General features: G+C 40.4%; 2 protein-coding genes across 2 annotated transcripts in view; one reads left to right on the top strand and one right to left on the bottom strand.

The window, feature by feature from the left end:
• The window catches only part of drd1b (dopamine receptor D1b), a 170,850-nt gene that overhangs the window by 47,709 nt on the left and 102,137 nt on the right, over positions 1-21,004 (bottom strand). The window lies entirely within an intron of this gene.
• On the top strand, positions 8,833-12,172 carry msx2b (muscle segment homeobox 2b). The gene is made up of 2 exons (XM_077593175.1): positions 8,833-9,256; positions 10,556-12,172. Exons 1-2 carry the CDS (start codon positions 8,914-8,916, stop codon positions 10,990-10,992), a joined length of 780 nt encoding a protein of 259 aa, XP_077449301.1. The 5' UTR covers positions 8,833-8,913; the 3' UTR covers positions 10,993-12,172.

The raw sequence follows: 21,004 nt of genomic DNA, 5'->3' as shown, positions 1-21,004 counted from the left end.
ACAAATACTGGAGCTTTTGAGACATTACAACCAGGCCGGGGGGTTGGGGGGTGATTTATCCCGGGAAAAGACAGCGATGGAAGGCTTGCTAGCTTCGGAGTTGACCGCCCTTTCTTAATAATTTCCTTTTTTTTTTAAAGTCCGTCTAGAAAATAGCTTTGTGAGAGAAATCGGCAACAGAATTCATTTGTTTTTGCCCCTGTCGGCCAAGTGGGTGGAGTTTGCGATCTCTGGCTGCTTTGGCCCGCCTACTAGCCAATCATAGTTTGTGAAAGCAATGACATGAACCAGCCAGCAAAATGCTAATGCCTATGAAAAATCATTGTGGGGTTGCCAACTCGAAATCTGATTGGTTAAAAGCAACAGTCTTGTTTAATGCAGCAGACCCCGCAAGAACTGATTGTGAAGGCTTTGAGGCAGATCTGATCTGGCAACAAATAATGGCTGAAATGTGATTGGTTAAATGCTTCAATATGAAAACACACATCTGGAAGCAGTGCAACCAGGGGGAAAAGCAATGAAAGGAAGCTAACAGACCATTTGGAATAATAAGTATTGATGGACAAAATATAATATGATTCAGATATTTCTTAGGCCAGCAGAGAAGGCCTTGAAGGCCCTGACGGCCCGCCACTGCAGAAAATGTAAATGTGGCATCATTTAACAACAAACAAATATCTTTATGGTGCTTTATCCTGAAAGTGTGCGTGAATGTCATATTAAAGTTAATTGGTATAACTGCTTGGCTGACATTAATGGGCTTTTTTTTAATAATCCTTTGCTAACTACCACAAGAAATACAATGGGAAAACAACATTTGCAACTGGGCTGGCAGTGAATTAGTTGAATTCATACATGTCAACAATAAATGACAACGATTTCGGGACACTGACAGGGTTTAGTGCACCCCGTTTGTTCTCACTGTAATTTTCACATGATAAAACACTGCTGTTTTCCCCTGGCTTTCAACCCTGTAGTTTATAGCTTAGTCCTGTTTATATGGATTTTTACTGACTAATGAGCCCTTTAAGCCACTGAACAATATGTACACCTGCACCTAATATATAAACAAACAAGTTTTCTTGCCAAATTTGGTTTCTTGTGAATTAGAGTCAGGTACCCCTTGGATACCACCCAAAAATTGTTGTAAATAATCACAGGCAGTATAGACAGATCACTGTGAAACGATGCACGGATAATAGGCACAATTTTGAGTCTTGCATTCATCGACGGCGACTTAACTCGCCACCGAATAAAACGTTCTGAGACCTAACAATGAATAAATGAATCATTGACGTAATCAAGCCTGAGCAACAGACTGAGCCCTTCTCTTGTTGTACGTAAAAGGGGTTTCCATCTTTGGCCTTCAGTAGGCCCCTGAATAGCTGTCTGTACTTTTAGCAGCTAATTGGCCATGGCGCCATTGTAGCTTCCAAGGTAGTCATTTGTGTGCATTAGACAAGCCTCCAAGGGAAGCTCAGAGAGAGTGAGTGAGAAGTCAAAGTAGTACAATTACCGTTAAAATCAGTTTTTTTGTGACGGGTTAATTCCCGAAAGGAGGAGAAGGGCATACATTCATATTTTGATATAGACCTATTTTTCACAAAGCGTTCTCATGACAATCACGGGTGGCAGGGACATGTTGCATAACAAGTTTAGACCAAAGAGCAAATTGAATTTGTTATTGTCACAGTTGTAAATAATCAACAACAAAGTGAAAAATCAAAGCCTTCATCAATTTAACGAGATGGGAACAAAATGTGAAAATGTTTGAAATGGGCTGGTTGAGCAACTCAATTGGGATACCACCATTACCATTAAACAGACCACCATGAGTGTCGTCGACAACATTAAACAACAATTGAGACAGAGTTAAAACATAAGGCGGAATAATGATAGAGAATGAACATTCTGAAATTGTTTCGGAATGTGATGGGAAGGAAGTTAAATGCTTTTGAGGCCATGCATGACATCATTGCCACATTAATGATTTCATTGCCTTGGCTTTGTCTTTTATCTTCTTGCAATTTTTCCGACGTTCTACTTAGTCTTAATAAACTGATATGGTTTAAAAAAAATAAAAAATAAATCTAAAACTGGAATATCTTAGAAATGTCATGAGTTGGTATTTGGGGCGGTCCGGTGGTGCAAGTGGTTAGCGTGTCAGCCTCACAGCTCTGGGGTCCTGGGTTCAAATCCAGGTCATGTCCACCTGTGTGGACTTTGCATGTTCTCCCCGGGCCAGCGTGGGTTTTCTCTGGGTACTTTGGTTTACTCCCACATTCCAAAAACATGCATGGTAGGCCAATTGGACACTCTAAATTGCCCCTAGGTATGGGTGTGAGCGTGCACGGTTCAGAAAATGAGATGAGATTAAATGAGTTGGTATTTGAAAAGTTTAGATCAAATTTAATAATATAAATAATATAACACCATATCAAAATGCTAACCAGCAAAATATGATTAAACATTGGACTGGTGAACAATATCGAATGTAACTTCTCTCTTAAAGTCAGCTATAACCTTGAAATTTTATAAGCCTTACGGTATGTATAATGATGGTCTAGAAGATTAACTACGTTTACTTTTTTACTGATATGCTTCTACTCTCAAGTCTGATTAAAATGTAAGTAAAATACGTTCCTTCCTCCTGATTAAATAATCCTCAACAATTTACTATTGTTTTTGTATAATTTCACAAGATTTTTGTCTAATCCTTCAAAGGTTACTTTTTGCATTCATTCATCTTCTGAACCGCTTATCCTCACAAGGGCACTTGGCAGGGGACACCCTGAATTGGTGGCCAGCCAATCACAAGGAATAAGGAGGCAGACAACCATTCACGCTCATACTCCTACCTAAAGCCAATTTAGAGTGTCCAACCAGACTACCCTGCATGTTTTTGGGATGTGGGAGGAAACCGGACTACCCCGAGAAAACCTAAACAAGCCCAGGGAGACTATGCAAACTCCACATAACCTGGGAGGTTACTATGTATTATGAATAAAACATTCATTTTCAACACTGCTTTTTCTGGATAGGACCTGGGGGTGCTGAATGCTATCTTAGCTGACTTCAGACGATAGGCGGACCGCACACAAGACTGGTCGCCAGTCAATTATAGGGCACACATAAAGACAGACAAACGTTCACACTTAATCACTGCCACCGAACAGGAATCGATCCCTCGCTTGCCACACCAAAGCCAGATGGGTGGACCACTACACCATAGAGGGGCTCATGTTTATTTAAATATGTTTTTACGCATTGCAACTTTATTCACATTCCGTATACAGTGTATAAAATATTTCAACTTTATTCTTGCAATTTCCATCCATCCGTCCATCTCCTGTCACTAGTTGTCATAAGAGTAATACTCACTAAAAAGAAGCTACTCTTTGTCACAGTTCCATCTGGTTTGTCGGAATGCTTCCAAAAAATGAACATAAATAAACCTACCCCATAATCCAATACTTTTCTTTTCACCCTTATTTAAGTTTTACGAGGAAAAACACTTGCATAGTTTGTTCTCACAAATGCTACGGTCACACAGTTCCCTCCAAAAAGTGCATGTATATTCATGCAATTTTTATACTATTTTTTTTGTGGTTTGGTGGCACCAATGAACATCCTCATAGAAATTCTAATAGTGTGCGTGCGTGGCAAAGGTAGCTGATTATCCGGACCGACCAAACATTCCACCACTTCAAAGCCACTGCTATAATTACAAAGCTCCGAGGTGTGCCCGACCCACACAGACGCTTCCCAGGCATCTCCATCACACTCTCTCTCTCTCACACACACACAAACATGTTCAGACAAATTGCTTTTCCTATTATCGTGGCTTAAGTGACATTATTGTGGAAAGGAAGTGGGATGTACGAGTTTGTTCAAATCCTGACTGTTCTTTCAATCAGTTTTCTCTTATACCACAAAACCACATTGGTGAGTATCATCGAAGTTTCGAAGGCATTGGTTAGCCCAAAACAGAGACAGTTATTTAAAAAAGAAAGATTAGGTTTCTCATGAATGTAAATTCTTTGAAGGAATTTTGTATGTCAACAAAAAAATGCCTAAACGGCTGTGGTATACTTATTATATTAAGCCTGAAGTGCCGCTGTAAAACAGAGGAGAGCATTGAGGAGAAGGTCAAAGCATAGAAGAGATGTGACATGCGATATAAAATGTTTAAAAGAATTCCCATATTGGCAAGAGGAGCTCTGTGGTCTGAGGACTGTGTTTGATTCCCTCCTGTGGGTTGACGTTAAAAAAGTTTTGTGCCAAATCTATCATATGAATCGACTGTTTTGGAATGTGTCAACTAATCTTAAGTAAACAAAGAATGTTTCAATATGTGTCACAGCCTACATCGGTGTCACAGCCCTGCTGCATCTTTGTCATAGAGAATTTGTATGTCCTTTGTCATAGAGAATTTGTATGTCACGCAATCTTGACCTAATTAATCAGTTGATGCAGAAGGAGAGTCGTCGGAGATTGGAGAACGGAGCCAGTCGAAGATTGACCGGAGTCTTACGCAGAGTAACTCTGTCTGTTCTCCCTCCGTGCTCTCCTTCTGCAGAAGCGTCAAAATCTCACTCATCTGTCTTGGCGTGCTTACTTGTGTTCGACCTTGTGAATGTTCATCGTGGACCGGACAGAATGGTTAACGATAACGAGATTATCGGGTCAAAACATAATTAAAAATGAATATTGAATAATATTGAAAAGGTAGAAAATCTCGTGGGATGGAAGAATTTTCAGTTCGGGACAAGCCGCAATCGACACATAATGAATTATTAATAGCACTTTTCACTCCAACTTCGTGTTTTTGAAAATGCCTGTGTTCCTATGGAAAAATCTAGGAACGTGACTGACAAACATCCAATTGCCAGTGGGAAATACAAATGTTCATGTTAAAAAAAGTGCAATTAGATAGACAATATGTGAAGTGGGGAAACAGACGCCACTGACAGTGGGCCAAGAACATGTTAAGTGAATCATGAGTGATGTGCAAGGAAAGAGAAGCAGAGCGGTAGGAGAGAAGGAGGGAGAGAGGAGAAATATGCAACAGTTTCTCCCCTTAGGAGTCAATATTTTCGTCTTGCCCCTTACTGGCGCCTTTACAAACTCCTGATAGTCTGCAAAATAATCCCCATCTTTGCTTAACAAATGAGAAACTAACCCTTATTAAATGAAAATGGAAGGATATCCTTCGATTTTTATTTAAAGCAGGACAAGGAGAAAAAAGTTTGGGCACCCCAGCTAAAGTTCATTATTTTATATTACGCAAAGTTACATAAGATTTACGAGTCATTCGTTATCTGTACCGCTTTATCCTCAAAAAGGTCACGGGTGCTGCTGGAGCCTATCCCTGCTGACTTCGAGCACGAGGCGGGGGACACCCTGAATTGGTGGCCAGCCAATCGCGCGTCACGGGGAGACAAACATTCATTCACGCTGAGACTCATACCTAGGAGCAATTTAGAGCAGCGGTCCCCAACCTTTTTATCACCGCGGACCAGTAAAGCTCTTTCTATTTTCTCGCGGACCGGCTAATGGGGAGGGCAACAAAGGGACCATTTTTAGTGTCCAACCAGCCCACCATGAATGTTTTTGGAATGTGGGAAGAAACTGGAGCACCTGGAGAAAAACCCACGCAGAACTGGGGAGAACATACAAACTCCACACAGGTTGACCGGTCTGGATTCGAACCCAGGACCCCAGAGCTGTGAGGCCGATGCGTTAACTACTCACCCACCGGGCCACTTGCATTAAAAAAAATTAAATTCCGTAATGTTGGATACCGTTCCTACTTTAAAAAAATAATAATAATATGTGAAGTTACATAACATTAAAACCTATTTTCTTGTAATAATATGTTATGCTGTGCCGCATTACGACTTGAATATCATAGTATTACGACGTATGACTATTCTCATGAAACTACAACTTTAATCTTGTTAGTCTGCCCCAAATATTCTGTTGTCATATGATCATTCATGATCATTGATGAACTAATGTACATTATAATCAGGTGTGTCTTATGTATGAAAATAAACTTGTTCATTGATGGCGCACCTAATAACCTGGTGCATCCTGTATTCATTAAAATCCGATATTTGAAAAATTGAATGTCTTAATAAAGGTTTAATCAAGTCATGCCTTGTCATAAAACGCTGTCATGGGACGCCTACGAAATTACACTAACGATTTGAAACACAGTAAAACATCCGTCTACTCAACAGAATCCTTCCATAATCATTTAATAGATAAACTTAAAATATGTTTAAATTCTGCACTGCCAGCATGTGGTTATCGGAGAAAACCTAGAATTGCCACAATTAATTAGTTCATTCATGTCACACGGAGATATTTCATATCCAGTAGTGCTGAATCATAAGGCAAGATGGATGAATGGCCCACCCAGCTGCATTGACGCATGTGAACATCTCATCTTGTTTGTGTCTAGCCGACTTGGTGCACGGATTGCATAGCATAAATTCTCAATTCACTGATGGCATTTAGTGTGTAATTAGAGTGTGATGTACTGCTTTCAATCAAAATTAGCACACATCTTCCCATTCGGTCCTGATCATATAAACCAAACAAATGGCTTTGAGATAAGGAAGAAAAGCTGCGATCGGATGGCCGCCGATTCAGGGTGTCCCCTGCTTCTGGCCTGGAGACAGCTGGGAATGGCTCCAGCACCCCCCACAACCCGAATGAGGATAAAGCGGTTCAGAAAATGAGATGAGATGAGATAAAGAAGAAAAGGGATTTGTGCTGCATCTATGCAATGGTCCAGAATTAGCTGCGTGTTTACTCATGCAGTGTCATGAGATTAGATTCAGTGGTTTAATCCATTACTGGAGAAGAACAAGAAATACGCAGATCAAAATTAGCCCCAGAATTCATCAAATCATGCATTGACACTGGTTGTTATTATTATTATTGTTGTTGTTATTGTTAATGTCATCGCCATCGATATTGTTGTTATTATTGTTATTATTATTATCATCATCATCATTATTATTATTATTATTATTATTATTATTATTATTATTATTATATTATCATTACTATCATTGTCATTATCATCATTATGATTATTATTATTATCATTATTATTATTATTATTAATATTTATTATTATTATGATTAACATTATTATTAGTATTTATTATTATTATTATTTATTTTTATTGTTATTATTATTCTTATTATTCATTTACCATTATTAAACACCACACTACTTACCATGCAAAACATTGCCAGCAGGCCTTCATTTATTCACGATCCAGTTTTTATGCACGCCCTTGGTAAACTGGAGTCCATTCATCTGGTTTTAGTCAAGAGGGGCCTATAAATTATATATATCATTGACTGGTCACTAGGAAATCGTATTAATACTCATAATCACATACTACATCGGTGCTGCAATCTATTAGTGTGCATGTATAAATTATGTCACAATATGGTGGTATCTTTCGTGAGTACCTTGGTTCGATCGCTGCCAAACCTCCGGTCAAATTGGATTGTACGGGAAACCTGATCACTCAACTTCACCGTTAAAATGAATTTGATGACCATAACTGTCACTAGCAGTCAATGAACTAAAGGCTACAAGAAAAAAATACTCCAGAGTTATCAGGAGACTGCAAAAAGATTATACATATAAAGGAGGCATGGCGGCGGCCTGGTGGCGCGAGTGGTAAGCGTGTCTTCCTCACAGCTCTGGGGGTCCTGGGTTCAAATCCAGGTCATGTCCACCTGTGTGGAGTTGGCATGTTCTGCATGTTCTCCCCGAGCCTGTGTGGGTAGGAAACGGAACCGGGTACTCCGGTTACCTGCCACATACCAAAAACGTACATGGTAGGCTGATTGGACACTCTAAATTGCCCCTAGGTATGGGTGTGAGTGCGCATGGTTGTCCATCTCCTTGTCCCCCGCGATCGGCTGGCCACCGATTCAGTGTGTCTCCTGCCTCTGGCCTGGAATCAGCTGGGATAGGCTCCAGAACCCCCCGCGACCCTAATGAGGATAAAGCGGTTCAGAAAATTAGATGAGAGAAGGCAGGGCAGAAGAGTGGTTAGCACATCTGCCTCACAGTTCTGAGATCAATGCTGCAGGGCCCCCAGTGGGGTTCTGACATTCCTGTGTGTTGTTTGCATGTTCTCCCTTTGCCTGCGTGGGCTTTCTCCAGGTACTCCAGTTTTTTGCCACAACCCCAAAACATGCATACTTAGGCTGCTTGAACTCTATGAGTGTGAGCGTAAATAGTCACTCATCTCATTATGCCCTGTGATTGGCTGGCAAATAATTCAGGGTGTCCCCCGCCTACTGCCCATAATTGGCTGGGATTGGCTCTAGCCTCCCCAGCAACCCTTGTGAGGATAAGAGGTATGGGAAAAATGAATGTGAAACAAACTAGTGAACTTCTACATAGTTTCGTACATTAATTTCAACACGTCATGTTTTGACAACAGAGAGGGAATGCTTAAGTGACAACAGTGCCACAGAACGTAGGCTGAATTTAAGCTTATTGGGAAGGCATTTTTATTGATCTTTTAATCATTTACTGCACCCTAATACAACTGAGGAAACTGCTACCCTCATGCTGAGAGCAACTTTTAAAATACACTAAATTCTAAATACAATTAAAGACAATTCCTACATCAACATAAGGCCTATGTTTTCTCTGTTCACGATGAGTGACCGCCCCGATCCTCTGTTTCTTTGGAGTGGTTTTATTTTCCCGAGCCTTCCCTGAAGGCAGCGCCTCTCAACATACTAGTGAAGCGTGATTGGTTGAAACTGCATGTGTGCGTAACATGACGTGCCTAAATACAAACGCCTCCACGCGATTTGACAGCATCAACACAACGCGGATTCGAACGTTGGGGGACTGCGGAGATGTCTACCCGGGAGAACGCGAAGGATATGAGCGGCAGGTCGTCCGACGAAGAGAGGAAAATCTCTTCTCCTTCGGTTCCGACGCAGCTTCGACTTCCGTTTAGCGTCGAGGCCATCATGTCCGGCAGGACAACGGTGGCGCGCCGCGGCGAAGAGCCCGCTCACTGGAAGTCGGAGGCCGGATCGGTGACGATCGCAGAGTCGATGCCCGCGGGATTTGCCTCGGTATACGTGTGCGGAGATGCGGCCGCCCAGAGCCGGAAGACCTACCCGACAGCGCCCTCGTCGCCGGTCAAATCCGACACATCCGAACCGGAAGACTGGGCGCTCCCCTCTGAGCCCCGTGAGTTTTGCACACCTTTCATTTACGCATTTATATCTTCATACACCCGCAGTTTTGATCGATATTCCAAAATTCTCCACCAATTCGAGACCTCTTGGTTGATTACTTGATTTCCCCCCTGACTTTAACAAATTTCCTTAACAGAAATCAATTAAGGCATGGTTAAAAATCTTCCATTCCACCTCAAACTGGATATTTCTTGTGACACTAAATTCCCACTTTTTAAATAATTCCCAAATTAATGCTGGCTTCGATCCTGTCCTTTTACACTCCCCTCATTCAAAACATCTTGGAAACACTAGTAGTGTCTACATTCTCCAATGCTCCAATTTTCCTCCCAATTCCATACAAAAAAGGTATTTGAAATAATATAGACAAATTATTACCCATATTTCCATATTTTGTAACTTATTCTTCCTTTGTTTCACACAGGAAGCAGAAATCCATTCATATTTTTTGCACTGTTTTTGACTACTTAAGTATTTGAAGTTGCTGACATAGTATACACTAAAGTTTAATGTAAACTCACCAACCAATTAATCAGCAATTCAAACCGTTCCGTCTTCAATTCTTATATTCTTAAGTTGAATCAATTCCACAACATTGCACTTCAACACGGGCTCTGCAGTTGTCCCATGCAATTTTAAAACCTATGGCACTCACCCATTTTTAGTACTATGCTGCATTTTTCAATAAACAGATGGTTAAAAGCAAATTTGAGAAAAATGCAAGAATGCAAACTAAATTTAGTCAGCTTTGAAGAGTGTGCATACAAAGTTTGGCTTCTATAAGAATCTATCAAAAAGAGATATGTTTGATAATTTTGGTTTTCCTATTGCACTACCTAACGTGATGCAATATGCGAGCACAAACCGTAACTCACTGTGGCGACCATTGAGCCATGAAGTGCATAATTGTTTCTACATATTTGGAACATGCTTATTTGTGTATTTTTAATTCCAAGTTTGTGAGTGGTTATTGTACCAAACTTCACAATGAAGTACAACTGGCATTTAATTTCTTTCAAAAAGCAGCCTGATTTTAGTAGTAGTAATATTGCCTATGGGAAACCACAATGTTGCTCTTAACAAACATGTTTGACACTGAATTAACCGCTCAAAGAATCTCTACATTAACTGTACATTTGTGGTTTTTCCATCATATGTATGTGTATTTAACTTAATTGGCCAATAAAGATGAGGGCAGGCCATATGGCTCACCCATTTTACTTTGCCCACATTCTCCATGATTAGATTGTAGTTTTAACCAATATTTTTGGCATTTGATCCCCTTCCTCAGGCCAAGTCAGTACCACCTGCCAGTTGAGGAAACACAAGTCTAACCGCAAGCCACGCACACCCTTTACCACGTCCCAGCTTCTGGCTCTGGAGAGAAAGTTCCGGCAGAAGCAGTACCTCTCCATCGCCGAACGGGCCGAGTTCTCATCCTCCCTCACGCTGACGGAAACCCAGGTGAAGATTTGGTTCCAGAATCGGCGCGCCAAAGCCAAGAGACTACAGGAAGCCGAGCTGGAGAAACTAAAAATGGTGGCCACGGCCAAATCGACGCCGACGACTACGGCGGGGCTGGTTCACCCTGGCCTCCGGTTACCACTGACATTGGACGCCATGTACGGACAGTCCTTCTCGCCGTATCACCACAGAGCCATTATGCCCTTTTCGCCGTTAGGATTGTACGCCGCTCCCTTTGGCTACAGCATGTACCACTTATCCTAGATATGGGATTATGGTTGACTTTAAAATGTTTACAGTCGCACATGGAGATCTTTTATTCTCCCCATGCTGAGGATTGTAAAACGCTTTCGATGAACTCCCCGCTCACCAGCTCGTGTTTGCTACACACTTGCACTGGACGTTCAGTTGACAGCCAAATGTGCCTTATGACCGACCACAAGGGCCTTAACACGAAGAGTTCATCGTAGGGATAAAGTCTCTGATCAACCTGCAATTGGTGGTTGTGTTAGAGAGACCATATGAAATTGTTTTTTTTTTTTTTAATCATTTTCCACCTCTGACTTTTAAACAGATTTTACTCATAAATGTATTTTTATCACCTGTTCTTGTGCTTTATCTCTCACGGGTGTCTTAAGAGGCCAAATGGCAAAAACTACCATTTCCCCCAGACTCTTTTGTGCTGTTCATTCCATTGTGCATTGGGATCATAGTCATTGCAAACCTTCAAGTAACTGCAACTAACAAACACAGCCATATACATACATATGAAGAGTCCATACAGCAATACTGACAGTCAAAACTCCCTTTTGAACAACACATCTATAAGACACTGCCTGCCTCTTCTTGATCTTCATTTTGCTGTGCTGACTGACATCTAGAAACCTGGCATGGTGCCATACTGAAGTGTCACTCTACATTCAGATTTGCTTCGATCTTGTAAAACAAAATTCATTCATTTTCTGAGCCGCTTATATTCACAGGGGGTCCTGGAGCCTATCCTAGCCAACCTCAGGCAGTAGGCATGGTACACTCTGAATTAGTTGCCAGCCAATCGCTTAAAAATATAAACAACGATATATTGGGGAACACTGTTGTATGGATGCCTGAGAGGTTCAGCTTCAATGCCAAAAATAATAATAATATGCCTATTTTTTTTATCATGCGCTATATTTACCCCAAACACAGTTTTATATGATCTTTCATGATGGCTTTAACTGCCCCGGCAAGACAACATGGTGGCCTTAAACCTATTAACTCTGGAACTGGGGGATTGTACAAGTGACTTTATATATATATATTTATAATTGTTTGCGAGTATGTGGTATGAGTGATATATTTGTATGGTCCTTGCACGCCCCTTCAAAAGGGATCGCTTATGCATATTATGTATGTTCTTCTTGTTTTATTGAAATGAAAATAAAGACTTATAATGTGTTTGTTAAAAAAAGTGTCTTATATATTCAATCTTTTTTCTCAAGTTGGATGCATTTGGTATGTTCAAGAGTTATGTTCCTACATTGAATATATTCTCAGATTTTGTTGGTTTACTGGCTAAACGTGGCCATGGAAATAAAATAACTTTGTTTTTGTAGATGTTCTGCATGCGTTAGTTCTTATTACAAAAATAATTTCATGTAGGGGTCTCTCACACTCGTTCACTGCAACTGAAGTACATTGTTTTTCATTTTTGCTGTTCGCAGCATGCAGAATGTCACGTGACAAAATACAGAAAAAAGATCCGTGGATTTACTATAAAAATCCAGATGCAACCTAAAACAATGCCAATTCACTGAGGCAAAAAGGTGTATACATACATGATAAAAAGGGCGGCCCGGTGGCGTCAGCTGGGATAGGCTCCAGCACCCCACGCAAACCTAATGAGGATAAAGCGGTTCAGAAAATGAGATGAGCTATGATGAAAGACATGGAATGTTTGAAACTTAATTTAAAAAATAGAAATCTGTGGAGCACGTCGACCTCACAGTTGATTGTGGGTTCGAAACCAGGTTACTGGAGTTTGCATGTTGGGCCTGTGTGGGTTTTCTCTGGGTACTCTGGTTTCCACCCACATTCCAAAAAACATGCTTGGTAGGCCGGTTGGACACTCTAAATTGCCCCTAGGTATGAGTGTGAACATGAATAGTTTTCTGTCTCCTCGTGCCCTGCTATTGGCTGGTCACCAATTCAGGGCCAGCACCCCCCTCGACCCTTGCAAGGATAAAGTTGTTCAGGAAATGAATGAATGATTGATTGAAATCTGTGGAGGATTAAATGATATGAATGGGCCAGATATATTTTGTCTTCAAAATTGGTTTTAAAATCTAAAAAATATGGACCACAGTTTTGAGGTATTGGTTGTCAAAACTGTAATGTGGTCTATGGGGTTACACACATTCATGACGAGGTGTCATAATTGCCTTTATAAATTTGCGTTAAACCAACGTAAAATCTCTTCAAACAGATGAACACAACAGCAATATCATTTAACACACACGTGGTTGTGCAATCATGAATATTGACAAATGACCTAAGGTCTCTGGATCAAATGATTCCGATTTGTACAATATATAAATCAAGAATTAAGAATTAAAATGACTTGATGTTTAAAATCAAATGTAAAATGTTGATGATGACTTGACTGTAACCAGCAAAGTTGAGAAGTACACTGTAAATCCGGATGTGTGAGTCCTACTTGAATGATTACAGGAAATTGAGTGCATCTGCTTAAGTTTCATCCAATAACTCATCTATTCAAAATAGAAATTGACTAAAAATAATTCAGATATTATGTTACTAAAATTTAATTACTCAAAGCTTAACACTATTGTCTCATTCGCCTACTAATGAATAGGGAGAAATTAGGGTTCATGTTTAAGGGGAATTTGAAAGTACAACGGCTGAGGAATCAAACCGAGGTAGTGAGATACTCAAACCTGAGCAATGACACACTGAGATGTTACTTACGCGTCTAAAGAAGTATGACAATAACTCTGTTCTGGTGGAGGAAGTTCTAAAAATACCATTGGTATCAAATTTTGACATGTTAAGTTATGAACATTGCACAATGAACAACATCAGGTTCTCATTTGGCTCAAGAAGTTATTGTCTAAAAAAATTTTCATTCCATTGTTTTATATATGTCACCTAAAAATGCTTTTCATAACAAAAGTTACCGTAATCATGACAATGTTGTGTAAATTTTAGATTAAATTGTATTCTTTTTTAACTACAAATTCATGTTATTCTGTTGTTGTAGAAAAGTCTCAATTATTATTTAGGAAGGGGAAAAAAAGCCACTTATTAGTGTCATGTGTTAAACATAGTATTAACAACTGTGACATAAGCCTAAGGACGTGCGTCTGCCTTCTAGTTTAAAGCTGAATCCGGCTTCTGTGTGACTTTGATGCAAGGAGGAAATTGCTTACATGTGGCAGCAGACCTTTATGAGGTTTCCCTCTGTTAAATGAGTGTGTTGTAGAGGCGCCATTTTCTATTGCGGTGTCCAATGTCAAAGGGCGAAGCATTCTCCACTTGGCTATCGATTTGTCGTGGTCTGTTTGTGTCATTAGCCGGCCCTTGGTCAGTAATTAGCACAGCATGTGGTTGTCAAGTGTCTCAACACAATAGCACAGGCCCACTACCTTCCTCTACTGACGCTCTACTTAAATAACGCCAAATGCTTAGCATAAGCTTTAATCTTATTTTGAAAGAGCCTAATGTTATTTTGTTTTTCAAATTTAAAGTGCGTATGCCACTTATCCTATTTAAAACCTAATGTTCCAGATGTATTATATGTAATACAACACCAATATGATACGATTGTGTTTGTAGCAAATCATGAACTGCAAATTTTAGGGCTGCAAAGATCACTAAAAAGACTCAGAAAATTGAGGAATGTTTATTAAACACCGGGTGGAACCCAGAGGTGAAAAGTTGGGAGTCTCTCAGTCAAAGAGCAAAGTCAATTTAAAAAAAAAAAAAAAGGAAAGAACAAAAGTGTGACTAGCTCGTGGAGTAACTACATAATGTGTCTCAATGCTGTCTGAGAGCGGAAAAATGACTTTTTGTGTATTCCCTTTGCCTCTCAGCGACTAGGAGAAAATTGAAGAATATCAAGAGCATTCATTCCCTCTTTCTATCCGTCTTTGGTGCTTTGCCGATCAGTTAAGAAAGAAGCTCTGTTGATGCTGCCGTACGGCCTTCACAGCCAGAGCACATGATTTGAAAAAGACAGAAAAAAACAAGAAAAGGGGCGAATAGTCTAAAATAAACTTCTAAGTCTGACAGATATCTAATTTTATTTTCCCATGACTTGCAGTTTGGCTGAATCTACTTTTTTCATTCGAAACCCAGATAACCGGAAAAACTTTTATGGTTGCCGTAAAGAACAGTAGGCTTCCTTGAAATTCTGGTGTAGTGAGTTGGTATATGTGCGGGTGTCAATCGCCAAGTGTGCTAATGAGAGCTGCAGAATGTTCAATGTTGAAATTTTTCAGCGATTGCAGAACAACCCTAAGTACAGGCTACCCAAACACATACCAAATTCTAAGAGACAATAAATGTATTCCATACTTCTAAAACAGGAAGCATTCATTCTCACTTGGTGCTCATCAAAATTCATTTTCTGAACTGCTTCATGCTCATTAGGGTCGCGGGGGGTGCTGGAGACTACCCCAGCTGACCAGAGGCGGGGGACACACCCTGATTCGGCGGCCAGGCGATTGCAGGGCACAAGGAGATGGACAACCATGCACACTCACACCCATACCTAGGGGCAATTTAGAGTGTCCAATCAGCCTACTATGCATGCTTTCGTAATGTGGGAGGAAACCAGAGTACCCGGAGGAAACCCACGCAGGAACATGCAAACTCCACACAGGTGGACCGAACTGGATTTGAACCTGGGACCCCAGAGCTGTGAGTCCAACGTCCCAAACACTCAACCGCTGGGCCGCTTAATAAATAAAATTCTTGATAATTTAACTTGCGTGCTTGTATTTTTGTGAAGGCGCAAAAATGCAGTATGGTAGTAATAATAGGTGTGATCCTACCTCGTGGTTTTTCAATTATCGTGACCATGTCTGAACACATTATCCACGAAATTTGAGGGATTACTTTATAATTGTTTGCTGTTTTTTTCCTTTTGATAGCATTGATGTTTTGTATAGTTCCAAGGTGAACTAAAAAGTGTCCAATCAGCCTACCATGCATGCTTTCGGAATCTGGGAGGAAACCAGAGTACCCAGAGGAAACCCACGCAGGCCCAGTGAGAACATGCAATCTCCACATAGGTGGACCGACCTGGATTTGAGCCCAGGACCCCAGAGTTTTGAGGCCGATGCGCTAAACACTCAGCCGCCGGGCCTCATCGAAACTCATCCACTGAAATTCAAGCCCGCCAGAAACCTCTTGTTGAAAGAATTGGCTAAATTATTTTTATACACGTTTTTTTAAACGATTGGTTAAGATGGGATAATGTTATCCAATTAGATCTGGTGATTAGGATTTCATAATCCGCACAGCAGATGGCGACGCTTTTATGTAACATACAATTACACTCATAAACAGCATGTGTCCATATAGTTGAACACGAGCTGAGACCTTAACTCTTCTAATGGATGAGAAGCCAATTTTCATCCATTAAATTTGATATTCGTCTTCACGTGTCTCATAAATATTATATTTATGAAACAATACAGCCGCCTCGTGGTGTAGAGGTTCACTCGCCTGACTTTGGTGCAGGCAGGCGCTGGTTCAATTCCCGTTGGTGGCGGTATGATTGGGAGTGCGAATGGCCGTTTGTCTATCTGTGTGCCCTACGGCGACCAGTGTAGATTGTAGTCTACAGCTGGGTTAGGCTCCAGCAACCCCCCGGGCAGTATGGAAGATGAATGCATGGATGAATGCATAAGTGAATGCATAAGTGAATGCATGGATGAATGCATGAGTGAATGCATGGATGAATGCATGAGTGAATGCATGAGTGAATGCATGAGTGAATGTATGAGTGAATGCATGAGTGAATGCATGAGTGAATGCATGAGTGAATGTATGAGTGAATCCATGAGTGAATGCATGAGTGAATGTATGAGTGAATGGATGAGTGAATGCACGAGCGAATGCATGCGTGAATCCATGCATGAATGCATGCGCGAATGCATGCGTGCGTGCATGCGTGTATGCATGCATGCATTCATTCATTCATTCATGCATTCATTCACAGATTCATTCATGCATTCATTCATGTATTCATGCATTCATTCATGCATTCATTCATGCATTCATTCATGCAATCATTCATTCATTCATTCATGCATCCATGCATCCATGCATGCATCCGTGCATGCATCCGTGCATGCATCCATGCATGCATCCATGCATGCATCCATGCATGCGTCCATCCATGCATCCATTCATGCATCAATGACTCCATCAATGAATGCATGAATGAATGAATGCATGAATGCATGGATGAATGCATGAATGCATGAATGAATGCATGAATGATTGCATGAATGATTGCATGAATGAATGCATGAATGAATGCATGGATACATGAATGAATGCATGAATGAATGTGTGAATGAATGAATGAATGCATGAGTGAATGCATGAATGAATGCACGAATGAATGCATGAATGAATGCATGAATGAATGCATGAATGCATGTATTCATTCATGCATTAATGAATGTATGAATGAAACAAAAAGTGAGAAGTAGTTTAAAAGATGATATTGAATGTACACGCTTCAGGCAGCAGGTGTCAGTATAGCAACAATATTGAGCAGCATGAAAACCCAAGCAACTGAAAATCATTGCAAAACACAGACTTCTTATTTTGCCAGTCTTAAAATAGCTCTTAAAAAGGGGTCGCGCTTGACATTTTGCATGTGGTATAATTGACCTCATAAAAAAATGAATACATTACTATGTATTCAGGTATTGAGGTTATTAAGAGTTGAAGTCATTTGGTTGCAATTTAGTTTGTCTTCCCCTGCATTTGTCGGCTTGTGAAAAATCAGGGTCGCATCTTTAAAATACATCAAGTCTGAAAATCTCATTAAAATAGGGAATTTTGCATCACAAATCAATGTGGGGGTGACATGCGAATCCAACACTTAGACACACACTAACACAATTTGATCAAATCTGCCTTCTTTCCCACACTCCCTATTTTGCCGCTCACACATTCTAGATGCAATTATTCCATTGGGGGTCTTATTAAAACTGAGCTTTAAAGGATGTAAATATGCTTTGATAGATGTATCACCGGAGATGTCACATCAAGGTGACAAGGGCTCTACCTTAAACACACTTCTTCATGTCTTCATTAGTTTTTGAAGCAGCCATGTGTCTGAGCCATATGATAAGTGAGAACATAGCCATGGGCTACAAGATAAATATAGATTCACATGTTGGATTTCATGTTGAATGTACCCATTAGAAACACATGGTTTGGCAGGGGGTCTTGACAGAGAGGAGCTCTGTCCCAAGTTTCATCAACAGAGAGAAGAAAAGTGCGGCGATAGTCATAGAACAGGGAATGGACCTTATGGTGTTGCAGTAGCCTTGCAGTGAACATAGTACAAAAGTAATACTGTGACTTGAGGGCCTTTTGTTTGAAAATTAGTCCTTTGGTCAAACAAAAAGGCAATGTGTTGTGTATCAAAACCTTGCTCAGGGTTAGGCTCAATGCCCTAAGCAACAACAATATTTTTTTTGTAAGTGAGACTCTCAAGAAATAATTACATTTGCCTGAAATCTAGTTGTTTTCCTTTGCATGACTATAACATATTATTGGGGACCATTGTGTGGGAGGGAATAACAATACATTTGCTTTGGTAGGATTTTAGTGGTTCCATTAACAGCTCATTTTGGAAGCCATTCAGCTCAATACCACCAAATCCATTTACTCGTCTGTTTTCCTTTCTAAAAGGGCATTCAAACAAGCTGTGGTTGATTTTATCAATGCAAGAGACTAAAGGGTGTGCATGAAAGCACTCTTAATCACAGGGAACTCTCATTTGAGGCTCTTAGAATGGATGTACGCTACATCTTCTTTGCTCCCATATGGACCTGTTTGAGTACAAGATGATCACAAAGAAGGGAGCATCTTCAGATAAGAATTTATTATTTTCCGAGAGTGAATAAACCTCACTCAATAATATACATAATATTGTCATTCATCCATTTTACTCTGCGGGCATTAATTTAAGTAAATGCATTTTTTTCCATTGTTTGAGAGAATGTATGGCTTTCAACTGAGCAGCCTTCATTAGTCCTTTTTAGCTCTTTTTTTGTATCTTGTTGGTTGGGCATAAGGTGTGTTGAAGCTTTTTGATATTTTCGTGAAACAACAACATCTACATGTATAAAAACTGATATGGTGCAGGCGGCCCGGCGGCTGAGCAGTTGGCGAGTTGCCTTCACAGATCTGGTGTCCTGACTTTGAATCCAGGTCGGTCCACCTATGTGGAATTTGCATGTGATCCCCGGGCCCGTGGGTTTTCTCTGGTTACTCTGGTTTCCTCCCTCATTCCAAAAACATCCTTGGTGGACTGATTGATCACTCTAAATTGGCCCTGGGTGTGAGTGTGAATGGTTGTCCTGCTCCTTGTGCTCTGCGATCGGCTGGCCATCGATTCAGGGTGTCCCTTGCCTTTGGCCCGAAGTCTGCTAGGATAGGCTCCAACACCCCTGCAACACTTGTGAGGGTAAGTGGTTCAGAAAAGGAATGAATAAATAAATAATATGGTGCACTATTGTTGGAGACCTGGGCAAATGGAGTCAGGCCAAAAGATAGCATACCATTTAAAGTCCCACTGTCACCAATTTTGACACACTAGTTAAATGATAGAATCATGTCAAAGAGTATTCAAAAATGAAGACGCTAAACTCATTGTGTTGATAATGCGATATGTTGGAATATGAAATTGAACTTGCGTCAGAGGGGGAAGTAAGTCCCAAATAACATTTTACTGTACAAGTACAAACTGGAGGTTGAAGCACCATAACACAGCGCCTGCGACTGAGAGAAAGAAGAGAGTCCCACATGCATTGAAAAACTAATCATTTATACAGTGGTACCTTGAGATACGAGCTTAATGCGTTCCGGGACTGAGCTCGTATGCCGATTTACTCATATTTCAAACCAACGTTTCCCATAGAAATGAACTAAAAACAAATTAATTTGTTTCTACCCTCTGAAAAAACACCCAAAACAGGGTATTGGATTGGAAAAACATTTTTATTTGTTCTAATTCGCCATCTATTAACAGAGAAACAAATAACTAGTGGTGATGATGTTTAATAGTACTAAAATTAAACAGATTTCGCGGAGGGAAAAGAGAGGGACAGAGAGAGAGAGACTTTTTGCATGGCAACACGCTTGTAACATAACATAAACAAATTTAAATGAACTTGGATTACGATCCAAACACACTCAAAAATAAGTTTAATCTAACCTTACACCCTTCAAAAATTCCAAAAATGATGCACACATATGTCCTCACAATAGGATAACGCACGACCACTTGCCAACTTGCCCGGGAAGTAGTACTCGTCTCGTATTGGCGAGCAAGCTCCGCCATTCTGCACTGACTAATAGGGGAAAAACACTGAAAAAATGCAACGCTCCACCCAGTGCTCGTAGAAACATTACATGAGGGAGTTGCGACGGGAAAGACAGTGCCCATGTGTTCTCAAAAGCAGCCTCTCGCTTTGGCCAACACCTGGATGTATGCTCGTATATCAAAATTTGTCTCGTATATCAAGATAAATATTTGCTCGAAATTTTACTCGTATCTCAAATTGCTCATATGTCGGGGCACTTGTATGTCCAGGTATTACTGTAATATGAAATTAAAACTGGGATTTTTGACTGGTGCATTTTTGGTGATGTTGGCCAACAATGCTCACTTGTTTTGGCTCCCATGTCATTCTTAACAAAGCACGGACAAATAGACTTAGGGACAGTTTTTCCCCCCACAGATATCAGGACTCTGAACTGGCATTAGCACGACACACAATCCCTTCTGTGCAATAACTTCGGGGTGTGCAATAACATTGTGCAATATTTTAGAATTTACCTTGCCAGGACGTGACTTTTTATATTTTTATATTACTTATTTATGTTTTTTATTGGGAAAACGCACTTTGTGGAGTAGCACCACCAATTAAGTTATACATGATTTTAACTACGGCATAGAATGCATGCAAAACATCTAAGACCGCTATATTTCACTGCAGCTGAGTTTAGTAAATGAAAACCC

Source organism: Stigmatopora argus, chromosome 22, assembly GCF_051989625.1.
Source record: "Stigmatopora argus isolate UIUO_Sarg chromosome 22, RoL_Sarg_1.0, whole genome shotgun sequence".
Lineage (NCBI taxonomy): Eukaryota > Metazoa > Chordata > Actinopteri > Syngnathiformes > Syngnathidae > Stigmatopora > Stigmatopora argus.
This window is presented reverse-complemented; position numbering and strand designations above follow the sequence as displayed.